Source organism: Kryptolebias marmoratus, linkage group LG11 (assembly GCF_001649575.2).
Source record: "Kryptolebias marmoratus isolate JLee-2015 linkage group LG11, ASM164957v2, whole genome shotgun sequence".
NCBI lineage: Eukaryota > Metazoa > Chordata > Actinopteri > Cyprinodontiformes > Rivulidae > Kryptolebias > Kryptolebias marmoratus.
Window position 1 is genome coordinate 18,159,205 of NC_051440.1, and position 14,588 is coordinate 18,173,792.

Here is a 14,588-nt window from a genome sequence, read left to right on the forward strand (position 1 = left end):
AGTCGTGATCGGCTAACCGTGGCCAAGGAAACTCGAGGGAGATCGCACATCTGCGGCGGGTGAGAGGCGGGACAGGAGAACTGTTTTCCTAAGCTGCAGACTCCCTGGACTGGTGATGAATTCCTGTTTTAGTCTTCTTTTTCTTTTAATGTAGTTGAATAATTTTTAAAAATGGTGTTCTGAGACCGCAAGAACGCTCAGGGGGGGGATGGTGAACTCTGACCCCTCACTGCTCCGCCTGCAGTCACTCACACTCAGCTGCTCTACAAACACTCAGACTGCCAAACGTCGGGGACAACTTCACATGTTTCCGAACCTCTTCTGTTTGGATCCCTCCTGCTGTGTTGGTGGTTCAAAGCTCTCAGTCAGTTGTTGGCAAGTCTAGAACCACCGGATCCTTCCAGCCCACCAGAGTGAGTTCTACCATTGCCAAACACTGTGGGAGAGTGCACCAGCCCATCGCCACCTGATCCGGGTGCCGACCGGGGTTCGGGTTACATGGAGCGGCATCTCAGAGATGAACCCATCCTCAAAGCAGCCTGCGACACCTGATAGGGACAGCATTATTAATGAGGTCCTCACTTCCTCCTCCCGGTCCCGCTCTTTCCACTCCGCTTTGTTTCCCCCCCTCGAAGACGAATTGGTACCGTAATATTCAGCAGCAGACAGACTCCTTCAAGTGGACAGCCGAGTGTCTCTCTTGTCCCATGTTGGCACTACACATGATTGCTCAAAGAGAGAAACAAAGCAAAAATGTGCTAGTGCCAAAATAAGCGAAGAGAATCGGACCTGTTTGGTTGGCGGTGTCATGTCGGGGACACGGAGGCGAACAGGGTGGTTCTGTCTCTACTCTGTTTATGGCCCTATGGTAATTCACTGATAGTGTGCTGTGACAGTGAATTCTACCAGTGCCATACACAGAACAGGAGGAGATGCACATAAAGCCCCGCACTAAAGCAAAACCTGAACGTGAATTCTACCCAGACCTTCGAAAAATGACCTCCTTTAAGTTTTGGGAGTTCTTGTGTTTGAGTGTGAGAAGCCTCTGCGGGATTATGCAAAGTGGGATCGATGGTGTCCTTTCTTCATCTCCACCTCTCAGGAATAAATCCACCTGTGCCATCTGCCGCTGCTGCTCAGGAAGGCTCGTGTCTCTGTTTATCCCACGTTCTGTTAGAAAATCTTTAGCTTAAACGCCGAACGCCACTTACAGACCGGAGCTGGGCTGTTTTTTTGCGGAGCACTTTGGCCTCCACGAGAGCCGCCCTGGACACGGTGGAGGAGCAGGTACGCAGCTCAGATTGATTCTGGCTGTAGGGAATGATGCGCTAAGTGATTTTTGAGATGCACCAAATGGGTCCCAAAGCAGGGCTCGTCTTCCCGTTTCCGGGAAAGATCAATAGAGTAAAAAGCTTCTGTGTGTGTGTGTCTGTGTGTGTGTGTGTGTGTGTGTGTGAGAGAGAGAGAGGAGCAGAGCATCAATCACAACCTCCTGAAGGTTCTGTTGATGAAGCTGAGAGTTTTTAGTCTCTCCTGATATTCCGGCTGGTGTAAAATCTGATCATGGATCTGAATGTGATGAAGCTGAAAGTCATGGTTAAAATAAATAAATAAATTAGATTTTCACACAGCTTCATCCATTACCACTACTTTCATCGTACTTTCAAAATAACAAAAAGCAATGTCCTAATTTAAAAACACAAACAATACTTTTAAAGTCATCATTGGTTACTCAGTTCTTTCTTCTCTGTGTGTGTTGATTTAAAAACGTCTCTTCCTACCTTTGAAAGACAACTCCAACTCTTCATGTCAACATTTTACAGAAAAGAAGCTCCTCCACTGAGAAGTATCCAGCTGTAAAATATCTCCAAGCAGTCTTTAAAACACATCACAAATGAAAAAACAGCCTGATTTACTTTCTTTTTGTCTTGTTTTCCGTCCCCCGGCCCTTCATGTCTCCAGTTCTCCGTCCATCGCGGCTCGCTGCTTGTTTGGCCTGTGCAGCAGGGGATTTTCTGGTGGCCAGGTAATTAGTTGGTAAGCATCTTAACCCACTGGCAGTATAGTAATCCACGCCGCCCTCCTCCTTCTCCTGCTGCCGTCTCCGCGGGCAGGCCGCCTGGCACATTTCCGGTGCGCCTTTTTACGCGCAGGACGCGCGAGGAGCTGAGGTCGGTAATGTCACGCTGTTTCAGTTAGTTTTGGCACACTTTTAACACAAGAAATGCGCTGTTAATATAAAAATCTAATTGATTAAGAGATGTAAAAGTTAAACAATCCGAGGTTATATTTGATTTGAGGTCATTTCTTCACGCTGCAGGTAACTCACCAGCATCCAGCGGGCGCGGCACCTCCTCTCTCTCATCCCTGCGCGGATGGAAAAGTTTGTCCCACCTCAAGGCCTCCTCTGCTCCCTGTTTTATACACGGGCTCACGGAGGTCCCTCCAGAGCTCGTTTACCTGCTGTCGGCGATTATTAGACAGATTGCAGGTGGAAAAATACGCATCATCCTTTCAGCTGATGTGAATCCACTGTTGTCGGGCAGCAGAGGGTTTGGGTTACTGCTTTCTGAAAGTTAAGGTTGAAATCCAGCCGCGCTGCTTTTGTTCCTCTCCATACATTATGAAGAAGGCGCAGCCGGCCAGCAGAGTCTTCATCGCTCCCCGCGTCCTCCTCTTCTCCTGCTGCTTCTCGGGTTACTCTGGAATAACTCTAACTCCTGTTTGATCCCCTTTTTTAATTGATGTGACCATTTAATCACTCACAACACGTTAAAACTCCCAGTGCTCAGTGTTAAAACACCAATTTTACCCAAATTTAAAATTAAGACTTGAAAACAGAACTAAAACTAACAAAACTGATGGTCAAAACAGCTTAATATTTGTTGAGTTGAAAGCACATTTTTTGGGAAAGAATCTAAAGTCTTAAGCAAACAAGCCCAATGAATAAAATCCTAATTACTGAGAGTGGCCATGCAGCCAAATTAAACACTGATGGTGCAACTGGAAACCAGAATCTGCGCAGAGCGATGAATATTTCATTGGATCATTATACTCCTGGTCTGAGTCAGAGCATCACTCAGTTATCATCATCCCTTTATATAGGCTGGGTCAAGAAGGTCTTCAATAAGAAGGAAAATAAAACACTGGTATATTTCCTCTCAAACGTAGCTTTTTAATTTCCAGCGGACAGCAATTTGTTCCTAAATTTAAGCAGAACATAAAATGTGTTTACATTAAAAATGAGCTCATTTTTATTCTCCCCCACCTCATTGTCAGGCATTTCCCACCCAACAAATAACAGTGGCTGTTTTATTCAAAGGCTTTAGAGTCCAGGACACTTGAAGGTAAAGTCTGTTAATCATACCTGGGAATTTTAAGAACTGGCCTTTATATAAAAACAAAAATAAACACATTAAGAAACAACACACGTGGCAGATTTAAAAACCTATAGTCGTAAAAAAAGTTTTCTTTTTAATTGGCATGTGGCGATAGATAGATAGATAGATAGATAGATAGATAGATAGATAGATAGATAGATAGATAGATAGATAGATAGATAGATAGATAGATAGATAGATAGATAGATAGATAGATAGATAGATAGATAGATAGATAGATAGATAGATAGATAGATAGATAGATAGATTTTAAGAACACAAAGCAGACTTTAACTTGACATCTAAATGCTGCCATCTAGTGGACAAAATTAGACAGACGCTCTGATCATTCTTAACCTAATTGTTAACCCAAAATAACATCTATCTATATCTATCTATCTATCAAACCAGATCATTGGTACTCTACTAGTCCAGTTTCAGGACTCAGGACCCTCCTCCACCCCTATATAATGACAAGCTGTGACCCAAATCAAAGCAAATGTTAAAACTTCTCAGATTTATTGAATGAAAACATGACAGTTTTAACCTGTGAGAGCAGAACAGAACATCACGGAGTGCCAACACAGAAAAAAAATAAAATAAAATAAAACAAGTTTATTGATAAAACCAAACAGGGAAATATTCCTGTTTTACACTCAAGTTAGCTGTATTTTAATTCAAACCAAATCTCTTCACTTCAGTAACTTTAGCCTTCTGTAAACGGGCTCCAACAGTGATTTTATGCACCAACATGAAATAAAAACACCCAACTACTGAGAAGTAGTTTAAAAAAAGACTATGTAAAGAATATGTAGCTTTAGCCGAGTACCCACCCACTGAATGTGCAGCAGTCTTATTAACATGATTCAGTCACTTATTCAAGGCTGACCTAATCAGAACATAGTTATTTTTCAGTGCAGTAGTTGAGATTAATTGTGTTAAAGTACACATGTTTAAATCTAAGTTGTGTACTTGTACATATCTGGGGTGACGAGGCGGAGCAGTGGTCACCTCCCCGGCACACAAGGCTTTTCTCCCACAGACCAGAAACATGCATGTTAGGGGAATTAGTAGTAGACATGGGTGAGACTGAACGGTTGTCTCTACGCGTCCCTGTGATGGACATGAGACGTGTCCCAGACGTCCCCCCCGCCTCTCACTCAGTGACGGGTGGAGACAGCAGCTCCCTGCGTCCCTGGATGGATGAATGTAACTTTAAAAGGAGATAACCAAGTCTGTTTACAATTAACCTCAACTAAAGTAAGACATCAACTCTTCCTGCTCCGTTTGTAAACAAAAACAACACCGACGGATGGTTTTTTTTGTTATTTATTTCTTTCTTCAAGTTACAAGGGAAGCACATTTATTGACTTTTTTTGCCTTTAAAAAAAAAAAGAAAATCTGGGATATGTTGATCTGTATCCTGCACACAGGGCTTAAAAGACTAAAATAAAAACATTCAAATTATAGGCATCAAATATATGTGTGTCTGTGTGTGTGCTGTGTTTAAAAAAAAAAAAGAAGAAGATAAATCCAGATGATAACGATGCTGGACTTGGTTTGTTTTTGTTACATTTGAAAACTGTGACATGGTGTTGCTCTCAGACCAACATTAACACGCAGCATATTTGGTACAAAAGGCGAATTAACACATTTTTATGTCCCCAAAAACAAAAAAACACGTAAGTTTGATCAGATTATCTTAATGTCTGCGTGAAGGTCAACGCCTCCTCACAGGTCGCCACTAAAGACGGCCCGATCTTTTCTTTAAAGGGATTACTGATTCAGTTTTTGATTTTAATCAGTTCCTCTCTGAGCGAGAAGCCCCGACCCCTTCGAATGGAGATCCAGTTCTCTTCTGTCTGTTTCTGCGATGCATGAAGTGCATCTTTACAAGAACGTCACAACTAAAGGTTGGTGTTTTGTCAGGACTATGTCGGGCAACAGGTCAGCCAGAAGACACGAGGCCTGAGCTGAAGCAGACAGAGACCACAGGGTCGGACCTTTGCTCGGGCAAAACTGTTAAACTTTTTCTCCTCGTTTTTTTTTTTTTTTTTTTTTTTTAAATCTCTTTAGCCACAAACTTAAGTCTGAGGAGAATTTCCTTCCCGGATCCGTTTCATTTTGGTCCCACCATTTTGGATTACAAATAAAAACAAAACGCCATCAGTAAAGAGAAAACAACGCGACCGCGATGAACGGCTGAAAGAAAACGACGAAGGTAATCGTTAGTGATGGTCACAATCACAGGAGGAGGTGCAGAGGAGCACCGGATCTTTGGAGGATTGGATTCAACAGATAAAGATGCACAACTTCACATCTTTACAGGAAAAGTGTGTGTATTGTTATACAAGTAATTAAACCACCTGCAAAGAAAAACTAACTATCCCTACGCAAGTCAGACACCTATTATAGTTCAACACAAGCAGGAGGCGAAGTTTTAAACGATGAACCCCGGCCAGGCGTCCTCCTCACATCCACAGCGACACAGCTCCACTAAGGCCTACACACACTTTGCTCCTGTGTCATGCCACGATACACAAAGATACTCAGAGAATGGCAAACACTTTCCTAAAACGGAGAGGAGGAGGAGGAGGGTGCTGAACAACAGAGGGATTTATGAACCTCTCTCCTGATTTCTGCTGAGCATCAGCGGCCAGCACAACACACGTCATCATGCATACACTCACACACACACACCGTGGTATTTGTGGGACTTGTCATGGCTGAAGTGATCAGGCAGTGTGTGTGATGCGTCTGCAGTCCCGTTAGCGCAGTCCTTAGAGCGTCTGTACGCTGAACACACACTGTGGCCTTCGGCGCCTCGACTCTCTGAAGGTGACGGCAGCTCCGGCAGCTCCTCGTGGCGGCAGCGTGGAAAAAAAAAAAAAAAAAAAGAAAACCAGGGACTTTCCTCATGCATTTAGGCTGCTCAGATGTTGAGAACAACTGACAGAGATTGAAAGACGTCAACTGAAAACAGAAAACTAAAAAAAAAAAGAGAAGTGACCTGTAGCAACAATGGGTGAGTGACCGTCCTCCTGTGTCGGTCTCACAGCTCAGTCCAGCCTCGGTCAAACACAGAACCATAAAAAACATAATGAAGCAGGTCGTTCTGATCTAAGCAGAGTCTCCGGGTGAAGAAGAGCGGGAACGGCCGATGGTGATGAATTCCTAAAGAAGTTGTTGTTGTTTTTGTTTTTTCCCCTGTACTGCAAAACCTCGTGTAGCAATAAAAATCCTTGTGTTGCTGTAAAAAAATTGTCTTGTTTAAATACGAATATAGCACTGAGTTTCTGCTCTTTAGTCCGTTGCGAGGCGAAGGCGGCTCCTCCTTCACTACAACTCCATGTCCTGAGCCTCGTCCTCCGAAAAGTCCGACATGGAGCTCTCGGAAGAGGAGTCGCCCCCGCCCTCCTCCTGCTCCTTTAGAGCCTCCTCTGTGGCGTATTTCTGGATGTATTCTGGAAGAAACACAAGAGTTAACTGGTTTATGTCTCTTTTCAAACACATACAGTCCCATTTAGCAGAATTCACTGAATTAAAATAAATGCTTTAAATTACTAAACTAAAGCTAGGATCACAGATACTACACGTGACACTGGTGAAGAAGAGTCTGCATCTTAAAATAGGAAGAATGAAGGAATAAATGGTGTGAAACTATGATCTACATTATTTTTAAAAAGGGGGTATTGCTTTTTTGTGATCGTGCAGACATATTTAGGTCCGAGGCATGGCGTTTTACCTTTGATCTTGTGTTTGTAGTCCTCTGGTCGATGCAGGTACATGGCGGCGGCGTCACCGTTCAGGGGATCGATGGGGTTGGGGTAGGCGAGCAGCTGGGGGAGGAACGACTCGAATATGTTGGTGAGGTCTGGTAAACGTGAGGAGAAAGACGGGTCAGCAGACGAAAACAAACACTGGGGGCTGCTCGAGTGACGCTCCGTTAAAGATGATAAAACATTCAGCAATAAAACCCAACGGGGTATGGCTACTTGCATCAGGTTTGTTCAGTTTTATTTTCTGTGATTCTCCCATCGTCTGCAGACAGGCAACAACATTTTATTGGAAAGGATCACTTATAAAGCTCCTGATCTAAAGCCCTGTATCAAATGTGAATAAAAATAAAAAAACTGCTATGGTTTGCAAATTAAATCAACTATAAATTTAATTGAGATCAGTTTAAAAACGATATCAGGTCCTCCTAAGTTTTGCTAGCTTTGTAAAAAGTTGTGACTGGAGCACCGACAGACAGGAATGTTTGCTGGAGAAACTGGTTGGGGTTGAAGTGATGCAAATTTGCCTTTTTTGACAATTTAAAAAGGTTTTCAAACATCTAATCCGCCTTCTTCCTCATCTGCATACATTCTGACATGTCAGCCTTTTGTAGTTTGCTTTTTCAAAATGCGCATGGAAAGCGACTCAGCCCCCCCTTCTGCAACAACAAAAAAACACCAAATTCTCCAAGTTTCTGCAGCTACGATCCAAAGCTGGTGACGGAGCCCGTTTACAAACAGCTGGAGTGTTGATGTCTGTAAGACTTATCCTGACGTTTTGTTCTTCGACGTGGAGGCCTTGTTCAGTTTGTCACAGATGTGTCACACATTAAAACTAAAACTATCTAAAAAAGAAAAACTAAAACACCGTATGAATTTCAAACAAATACCTTAGTTGTCTTTCTTCTTTATCTCTGACCAAATTCAAGAAGCTTTGAATAAATCTACCCGTGAAGTTAAATGGAAACCAACAGCTGGACTCTGCTGATAAATGTTTCCCTTATCTTCAAAAAAAACTGTGACGCATTCAAGGGAGACAAACAGTCCGTGCGTTTGAACCACGAAATCGAGACTTCATCAGTCCGTTCAGCAGCCGTCGCTCGAGCCGATTCAAGCTGCAGACGTACAGTTTGAGCAGCTCGCTCTGTGACGACTGTCAAAGACACGAATATAACGTACCGTAAAGAGCCGTCCACGTCTGGTTGATGACATCTAAACACACCGTTCCTGACCTGAGAGAAATACAAGATGGTGAACGAATAAAAAGATAAGAGTGAACAAGACAAAACATCACGAGAGAGTTCCTGAATGGTGATTATTACTTAAAAAACACAGGATCTTTATTGTGTTAAATCCCTGAAAATGAGGAGCGTAAAACTGCATCCGAACCACAGATTTCTAAAGTTTTCCAACTTACGCTTCATCAATGTTGGGATGAAAGATTTTGTTCATGAATCCTGAAAAAAAAAATTTTAAGTTGTAATTTCTACGTGATTAACCCCCACACTAATCCATGCTGTTAAAAGGCATTTTAAGCTTAATTTTCCAAACATTCGTACCTATTGATGGCGATTTGAAGGGGTATTTATCTGGTAGGTCAACCCGAACTTTCCATACACCTCCTTCATACGGCGCTGAAACACAGTTTACACGAAGTCTAATGAAACCGGTTCCTAAAATATGTCAACAGAACGTTATGCAGCAGGAGGGAGGGTTATTTTTAAACATTAACTTTGATGCAACGCTGGTTATATTTACAGGAAACAGACGAGATGCTGGGAAACAAAGTTAAAGGGTCTTACTTCCAGGCGGCCCGTGGAACTTCACCACAAACTCGTTCAGTCCGCTCAGGATGGTGACTTCATGTTTGCTCTCGATGCTGACGGCAGGTTAAGGAAAAGGTGCGCTCAACGAGCAATAAATCTTTCATTTATTTCACACATGACTGATTTAGGCTTTCACCTGCCCGGCCTGACATAAACTAATGACACAAAAGCGCTCTGGTTGGTTAAGGTAGCATCTCACGGCGTGTTTTTGCTTTCACAGCTTGCAAAAAGAAAAGGGGTTCTTTATTTTGCTGCTACTTCGCAGGTTTAAGATTTAATCCACCTGAGCACACATTTGAAATGCAGAGAGGCGGATTTGGGCCAGTTTTTAATAATTAATATCGAACCGTGAACGTTTCAAGACAGAGTTTTTGCTTCACCCGCTGGTCGCAGTCCAGTGAGATCCCACCTTTAACAGTGACAGGATGTAGGACAGGAAGTAAATAAGCATGAGAATGAGTCAGATGTCTAAACGCGGCGCAGAAAGGTTGAGCGAGTTTATTCTGAACTACTGCTTCAGCTCGACACGTAAAAGAAAGGCTAACAAAACAGAAAACGATAACGCGGAAACCACAAAACAAGGCGCGCCATCTTGTTTCCGTCATCTTAATCCTGACGTCATCTGTGATCCAACAACATAATAAACACACAGAGGTGACATCTTGGTCTTCTGCTGGAATATTAACAACACGAGGCAGCTCGACACAATCAAACACTCAATAAAAAACTGGCAGCAAACGACGATGCAATAGTTTTAAATGTGATCTCAGGCAGAGGTCCCATAAATAAAACCTCTTACAGATGTAGACATGTCTCCCCCACCCCTACAAGGGATGAGGCAGAAACTCCAGCAGAGCTCCTTCAGACTGATGGAGTTGCACAAGAAAAGCTCAGTGTTTTCACCACTAAAGATTACAATCAAAACAATTGAAATTGCATACTTTGACACCTATTATGGTTTTAAGTTTCAAGCTAAATCCAACAATTATTGTTTTACAACCACGTTACAGCCATCAGAAATAGAAATTAACTGAGGTGCTGAAATATTTTCACTCCTTTTTTCCTATGCTAGTGAAAAACCTCAAATTTCCTTGATTTATTTACACAACCCAACACTTCAGAAGCTCTTCAGATTAAAATGTTTGAAATGACAAATATGATTCAGCTGTTAGTTCAGTCAGACGGTTGTTTCAGGGCTGAAAACAACACCAGTGTCCTGTCCTGTCCTGTCCCTGCCTTGTCCAGGCCTACATGTGTCCCGGCAGCTCGCTTGTTGTCCCCCATCAGCTGAGAGTCAAGCCCCGCCCCTCCTCCGTGTTCCGGATGGTAACAAGCCGACCAATCAGAGAGCAGCAACGAGCTGCAGGACAAAAACAAAACAGTTGGGCTCGCGCTGACAGAAAAACCTTTTCACGCATTAAAACGAATAACTTCAGCAGCTGTTTCACAGCGTTAAGCTTAAATAAAAGTACTGTTTTACTGAAACGAGACGTGGGATGGCTAACCCCTCAAAGAATACCGGTGTTAGCAAAAAATAATCCCAGAGAACACCACGCTCAGTCTTTTAATATGACTACTTAATAGGGATTAAACATTAAATTAGGCTTCAGGGTTTGTGGTTATAAGTGCAGTTCCTCCACTGTAATTCGCCAACCGTGACTTAATTGTTGCGATAAAAACAAATTCAGATTCGTCCTAACCTGGACGTCGCTCGGTAACTTTGAGTTTAAGGATATTAACCCAGAAAAGGGGGTCAGATTATCGATCATCTGCTCTTCTGATTGGCGAATGAGCCGCAGTTGCGGATCGACTTTATTTTATCGAAGATCGACTCTTAATTGTTCAGTAGCATGCTACACGGCTAGCATGCTAAACGTTACTAAATCACCGATTAACACCTATGTCTTTACAAAAGGGCGCTTCCGCGACGTAAACGGCCCCTTGTTTGTACTTCGCAGCGTGTTGTCATTCGGTGTGGGGTGGGGGTTACATTTTGCTGCTCGGGTTCAACGCTTTCGAGCTCGGAGCTAACACCGCCCGAAGCTAACAGGAGTTAACAGCCATCATTGTATCGTAGCCTGGGTCCACACCATTTACACTCCGGCGCGCCGAGGCGGCGCACGTGTCGGCAAAAGTCCCGAAAACCAAACCCCTCCTTCGCCGGCGCGCCGGCCCTCCTAGCCGGGTCGTGCGCCGGCGGATTAATACGGAGCGAGCCCGCATTTTCCGTTGCTAATTCGCCACCGATACAAACAGAGCGACGACGGCTAAGCTAATGCTAAGTTGAGTTCAGATGAATTAGGCTGAATTAATGGCTCGCTTTCACCCTTCTGCTAAATAACTCACGCTGTAAGACAGCATACGCGTTAAAATTAAAAGTGTTCATACTTTACACAGCACAACACAGCGGCCACCGGGAGCAAATTATGTAATTATTCACCATAAAACCAGCTGACTCTTTTCATTGAAAGATGTGTCATTTCACTGTTTCGGCTTGTTTGTGCGCCGTAAAGGATACAGTTTCACCACGTCGGTATCCATTCGCCTCTTGCCCGGACTTGGAGACGACATGTTTTTTTTGTGTGTGTACCTCAAAGAGAAGTGAGCTAAAAGAAATATAATGACGCTACCTTAACCTTTCAGCTTGACAATACCTACAAGCCCAGCGGACTGTATCAGCAGCCTTCCCACAACGTCCACAAGCAAAAGCTTAGCTGCAACATCGCCTACTTTTTCCTCCGGAGAGCCTCCCCTGAACCAGCTTCACCTAGTTGTGTCCTGTCCTGAAGACTCTCTCTGCCGGTGACATCAACCTCCGGCGACCGAACCGACCAGAGGAGGGGGCTCGAGCACAGAAATACACCGCGGAGGACCGCCAGCAAACCGGGGACTCCGGCGAGGTTGTTGCCGTCACTCCTGCGGAAACAAAGGGCTCGATATATCAACATTTATTCATCCTCGGGGCTCTTCTTTTCGGGAGGTCTTCCGATGATGCTCGAGCAAGAAGCGCGTGCGCGATCTATCCGGTTTAGGTCTATGTCAAAACTGCCTTATACGGAGTCCTGGCACAAGTTGGGTCACGTGACACGACCTGACCCATAAGCTCCATTTGTTGCTAAATAAGTCAGTTTTTTTTATTATCCTACACATTGATAACCGCGGAGATATTCAGATGTAACGGTGCTCAGAGTTGAGGATAAGTCTCAGCTACTACCACACCGAATTTTAGCTCAACATCTGTAAAACTGGCTGAGTTAGAGCCACTTTAGTGTTTCCTAGGGTCAGTTTCCTGTGGCAGCCATCTTGAATTGGGTTGACTCCAAATGTGAATGAGTTGTAGAGATACATCCAGTTATTACTTTCTGAGAGTTTAATTCAAATCCAACAAGTGGTTCATGAGATATTTTGCTAACAGACAAGCGTGGTTGACTCCAAACGTTAATGGTGAAGTTTGAAGCATAAAATACTGGATAATGTGTAGCCCTCTGAGTATGTGTTGGAGTAGACTTCCAGCTACTACCACACCAAATTTTAGCTCAATATCTGTAAAACTGGCTGAGTTAGATATGTTTTTGTTTCTTAAAGTTGGTTAGCTGTGGCAGCCATCTGGAGTGAAGCTGTCTCCTAAACTAAATAAGTTGTAGATGGACACCCAGGGACTATTTCCTGAGTGTTTTATTGAAATTCATCCAGCGGTTCTCAAGATATTTTGCCAACAGGCAGAGCTGGCTGACTGGGTCTCGTGCGGTCAGTTAGCAGCTAAATCTTTATTGCGTTGCATCCACTGGTCCCTGAGGTATATCTTACTATCACGACAGACAAAAAAACATGATCACCTTTTGTTTTAGGAGGCGGGCGGTAATAAAGTCAATACACAAAACTTGATGTCTGCACTGAAAATGACTTCTGAAGAGCAAAATGACACTCCACGAGTTCTCAGGATCCGCTTTAATTGTCCTGCACAGCAGTTCTGCAGAAACATTGGATTATTTAGAGGCGTTTTTTTAACTTTATGATCATTTTGAAAGTGTTCTTCTTCACTGCAGGTGAAGAGAGTAAACAACAAACAAATTAGCAGAGCATGTTAAACCTCTGAAGCAGCGCTGAGCAATCAGGCAGCGTGTAATTAAAATGTTTTTTCCAGCTAAAAATAAAATCTGGTGTTTTTGCTGTCATCTGCTGCGGTCCGAGACACGCTGGGAGTTTTTTTCTCCACATTCAGAGTTGGGAGTTTTTTTTTAAACAAAGCAGAAACAGAAAATTCACCATTTAAAGTAAATAAATAAAGAACCAGATGCACTAAAAATATAAAAATCACAGATATAAGCATTCGGGACATTTAGTGCAGTGGAGACATATCCTCTGGAGGGACGAATCACGCTTCCCTGTCTGCCAGTCCGATGGATGAGTCTGGGTTTGCTGGTTGCCAGGACAACGGCACTTGCCTGACTGCATTGTGCTGAATGTAAAGTTTGGTGGCGGGAGGATCATGGTGTGGGGTTGCATCTGGGCTCGGCCGCTTAGTTCCAGTGAAAGGACTCTTAATGCTTCAGCATACTGAGACATGTTGGACAATTACAGTCAACAGTTTGGGGACAGTCCCCGTTCCTGTTCCAACATGACTGAGCAACCAGCGCACAAAGCAAGGTCCATAAAGACATGGACGAGCGAGTTTGGTGAGGAAGAACTTGACTGGCCTGCACAGAGTCCTGACCTCAACCTGACAGAGCACCTTTAGGATGAATCAGAGCAAAAACTGTGAGCCAGGACTTCTGTCCAACATCAGCTGTCCTCAGAGATGAGCTTCTAGGAGGAACAAAGTCCTGAACCTGTGGAAGACCTTCTCAGAAGAGCTGAATCTGTTAAAGCTGCAAAGGGTGGACCAACATCATATTAAACCCTGTGGATTAAGAATGGTAGGTCTCTAAAGCCCATATGAGTGTGAAGGAGTGAATACTTTTGGTAATATAGTGGAGCAAACAACAGTAGCATAAAATATAATCTGAAACTTTGTTGTCGGGTAATCTGTGCGCCACCACCAGGGGGCGACAGAGACTCTTTAACAACCAGCACTACCACGTCAACATCTGAATGCTGTATTCATGCAAAACTGCGATTTTTAATTCGCTGGTGTGGTTGTGATGTCTCTGTCGCTTCCAGGTGGTTAAGAAAAGGCTTACAGCACCTGCTATTCCCAGGCGGTCTCCCATCCAAGTACTGACCAGGCCCGACCCTGCTTAGCTTCCGAGATCGAACGAGATCAGGCGTGTTCAGGGTGGTGTGGCCGTAAGCGTTAGAAATAACCTGATACAAAGTATTTATAGGTGACAAATGTCACACAGACAGCTTGGTAATATAGGGTTTTATGTAATAGTCTTCTAGGCTTTGAGTAGCCTGGTTGTCTTCAAAAGGCGCTATATAAGTAGTTCATTTCCCAATAATGCGTTAAATTCAAAATTTGCTTAATTTAATGACTTCTCTTCTGTCTGTTCTATAAAATCGTGGCCATTTATGAAACAAACATAAGAACTGGCTGACATTTCTCATGGTCCGTCTCAAACTTCTTACTCTAGCTGGCCCTCACGTCTGCTCTTTCGGAAACCTTT

At 43.6% G+C, this 14,588-nt stretch overlaps 1 protein-coding gene and 1 non-coding gene across 2 annotated transcripts; both read right to left on the bottom strand.

The window, feature by feature from the left end:
• Nucleotides 1-5,408: 5,408 nt before the first annotated feature.
• LOC108239991 (ubiquitin-conjugating enzyme E2 H-like) lies at nucleotides 5,409-12,000 on the bottom strand. Its single transcript, XM_017423077.3, has 7 exons — nucleotides 11,501-12,000; nucleotides 8,959-9,035; nucleotides 8,716-8,790; nucleotides 8,574-8,613; nucleotides 8,336-8,388; nucleotides 7,126-7,254; nucleotides 5,409-6,844 (listed from the first exon to the last, which is right to left on the bottom strand). The coding sequence occupies exons 1-7, from the start codon at nucleotides 11,551-11,553 to the stop codon at nucleotides 6,720-6,722; spliced, it is 552 nt and encodes a 183-aa protein (XP_017278566.1). The 5' UTR covers nucleotides 11,554-12,000; the 3' UTR covers nucleotides 5,409-6,719.
• A 2,155-nt stretch (nucleotides 12,001-14,155) lies between these two features.
• LOC112450746 lies at nucleotides 14,156-14,274 on the bottom strand. Its single transcript, XR_003039426.1, has one exon. It is a non-coding gene; the product is annotated as a 5S ribosomal RNA (ribosomal RNA).
• Nucleotides 14,275-14,588: the final 314 nt, after the last annotated feature.

Coding starts and splice junctions, on each gene's coding strand:
- LOC108239991 (XM_017423077.3), bottom strand. CDS start 11,553: ATGTCGTCTCCAAGTCCGGGCAAGAGGCGAATGGATACCGACGTGGTG. Junction 8,791..8,958: donor GTTCCACGGGCCGCCTGGAA/GTAAGACCCTTT, acceptor ACTGTGTTTCAG/CGCCGTATGAAGGAGGTGTA. Junction 8,614..8,715: donor CTTCAAATCGCCATCAATAG/GTACGAATGTTT, acceptor TTTTTTTTTCAG/GATTCATGAACAAAATCTTT.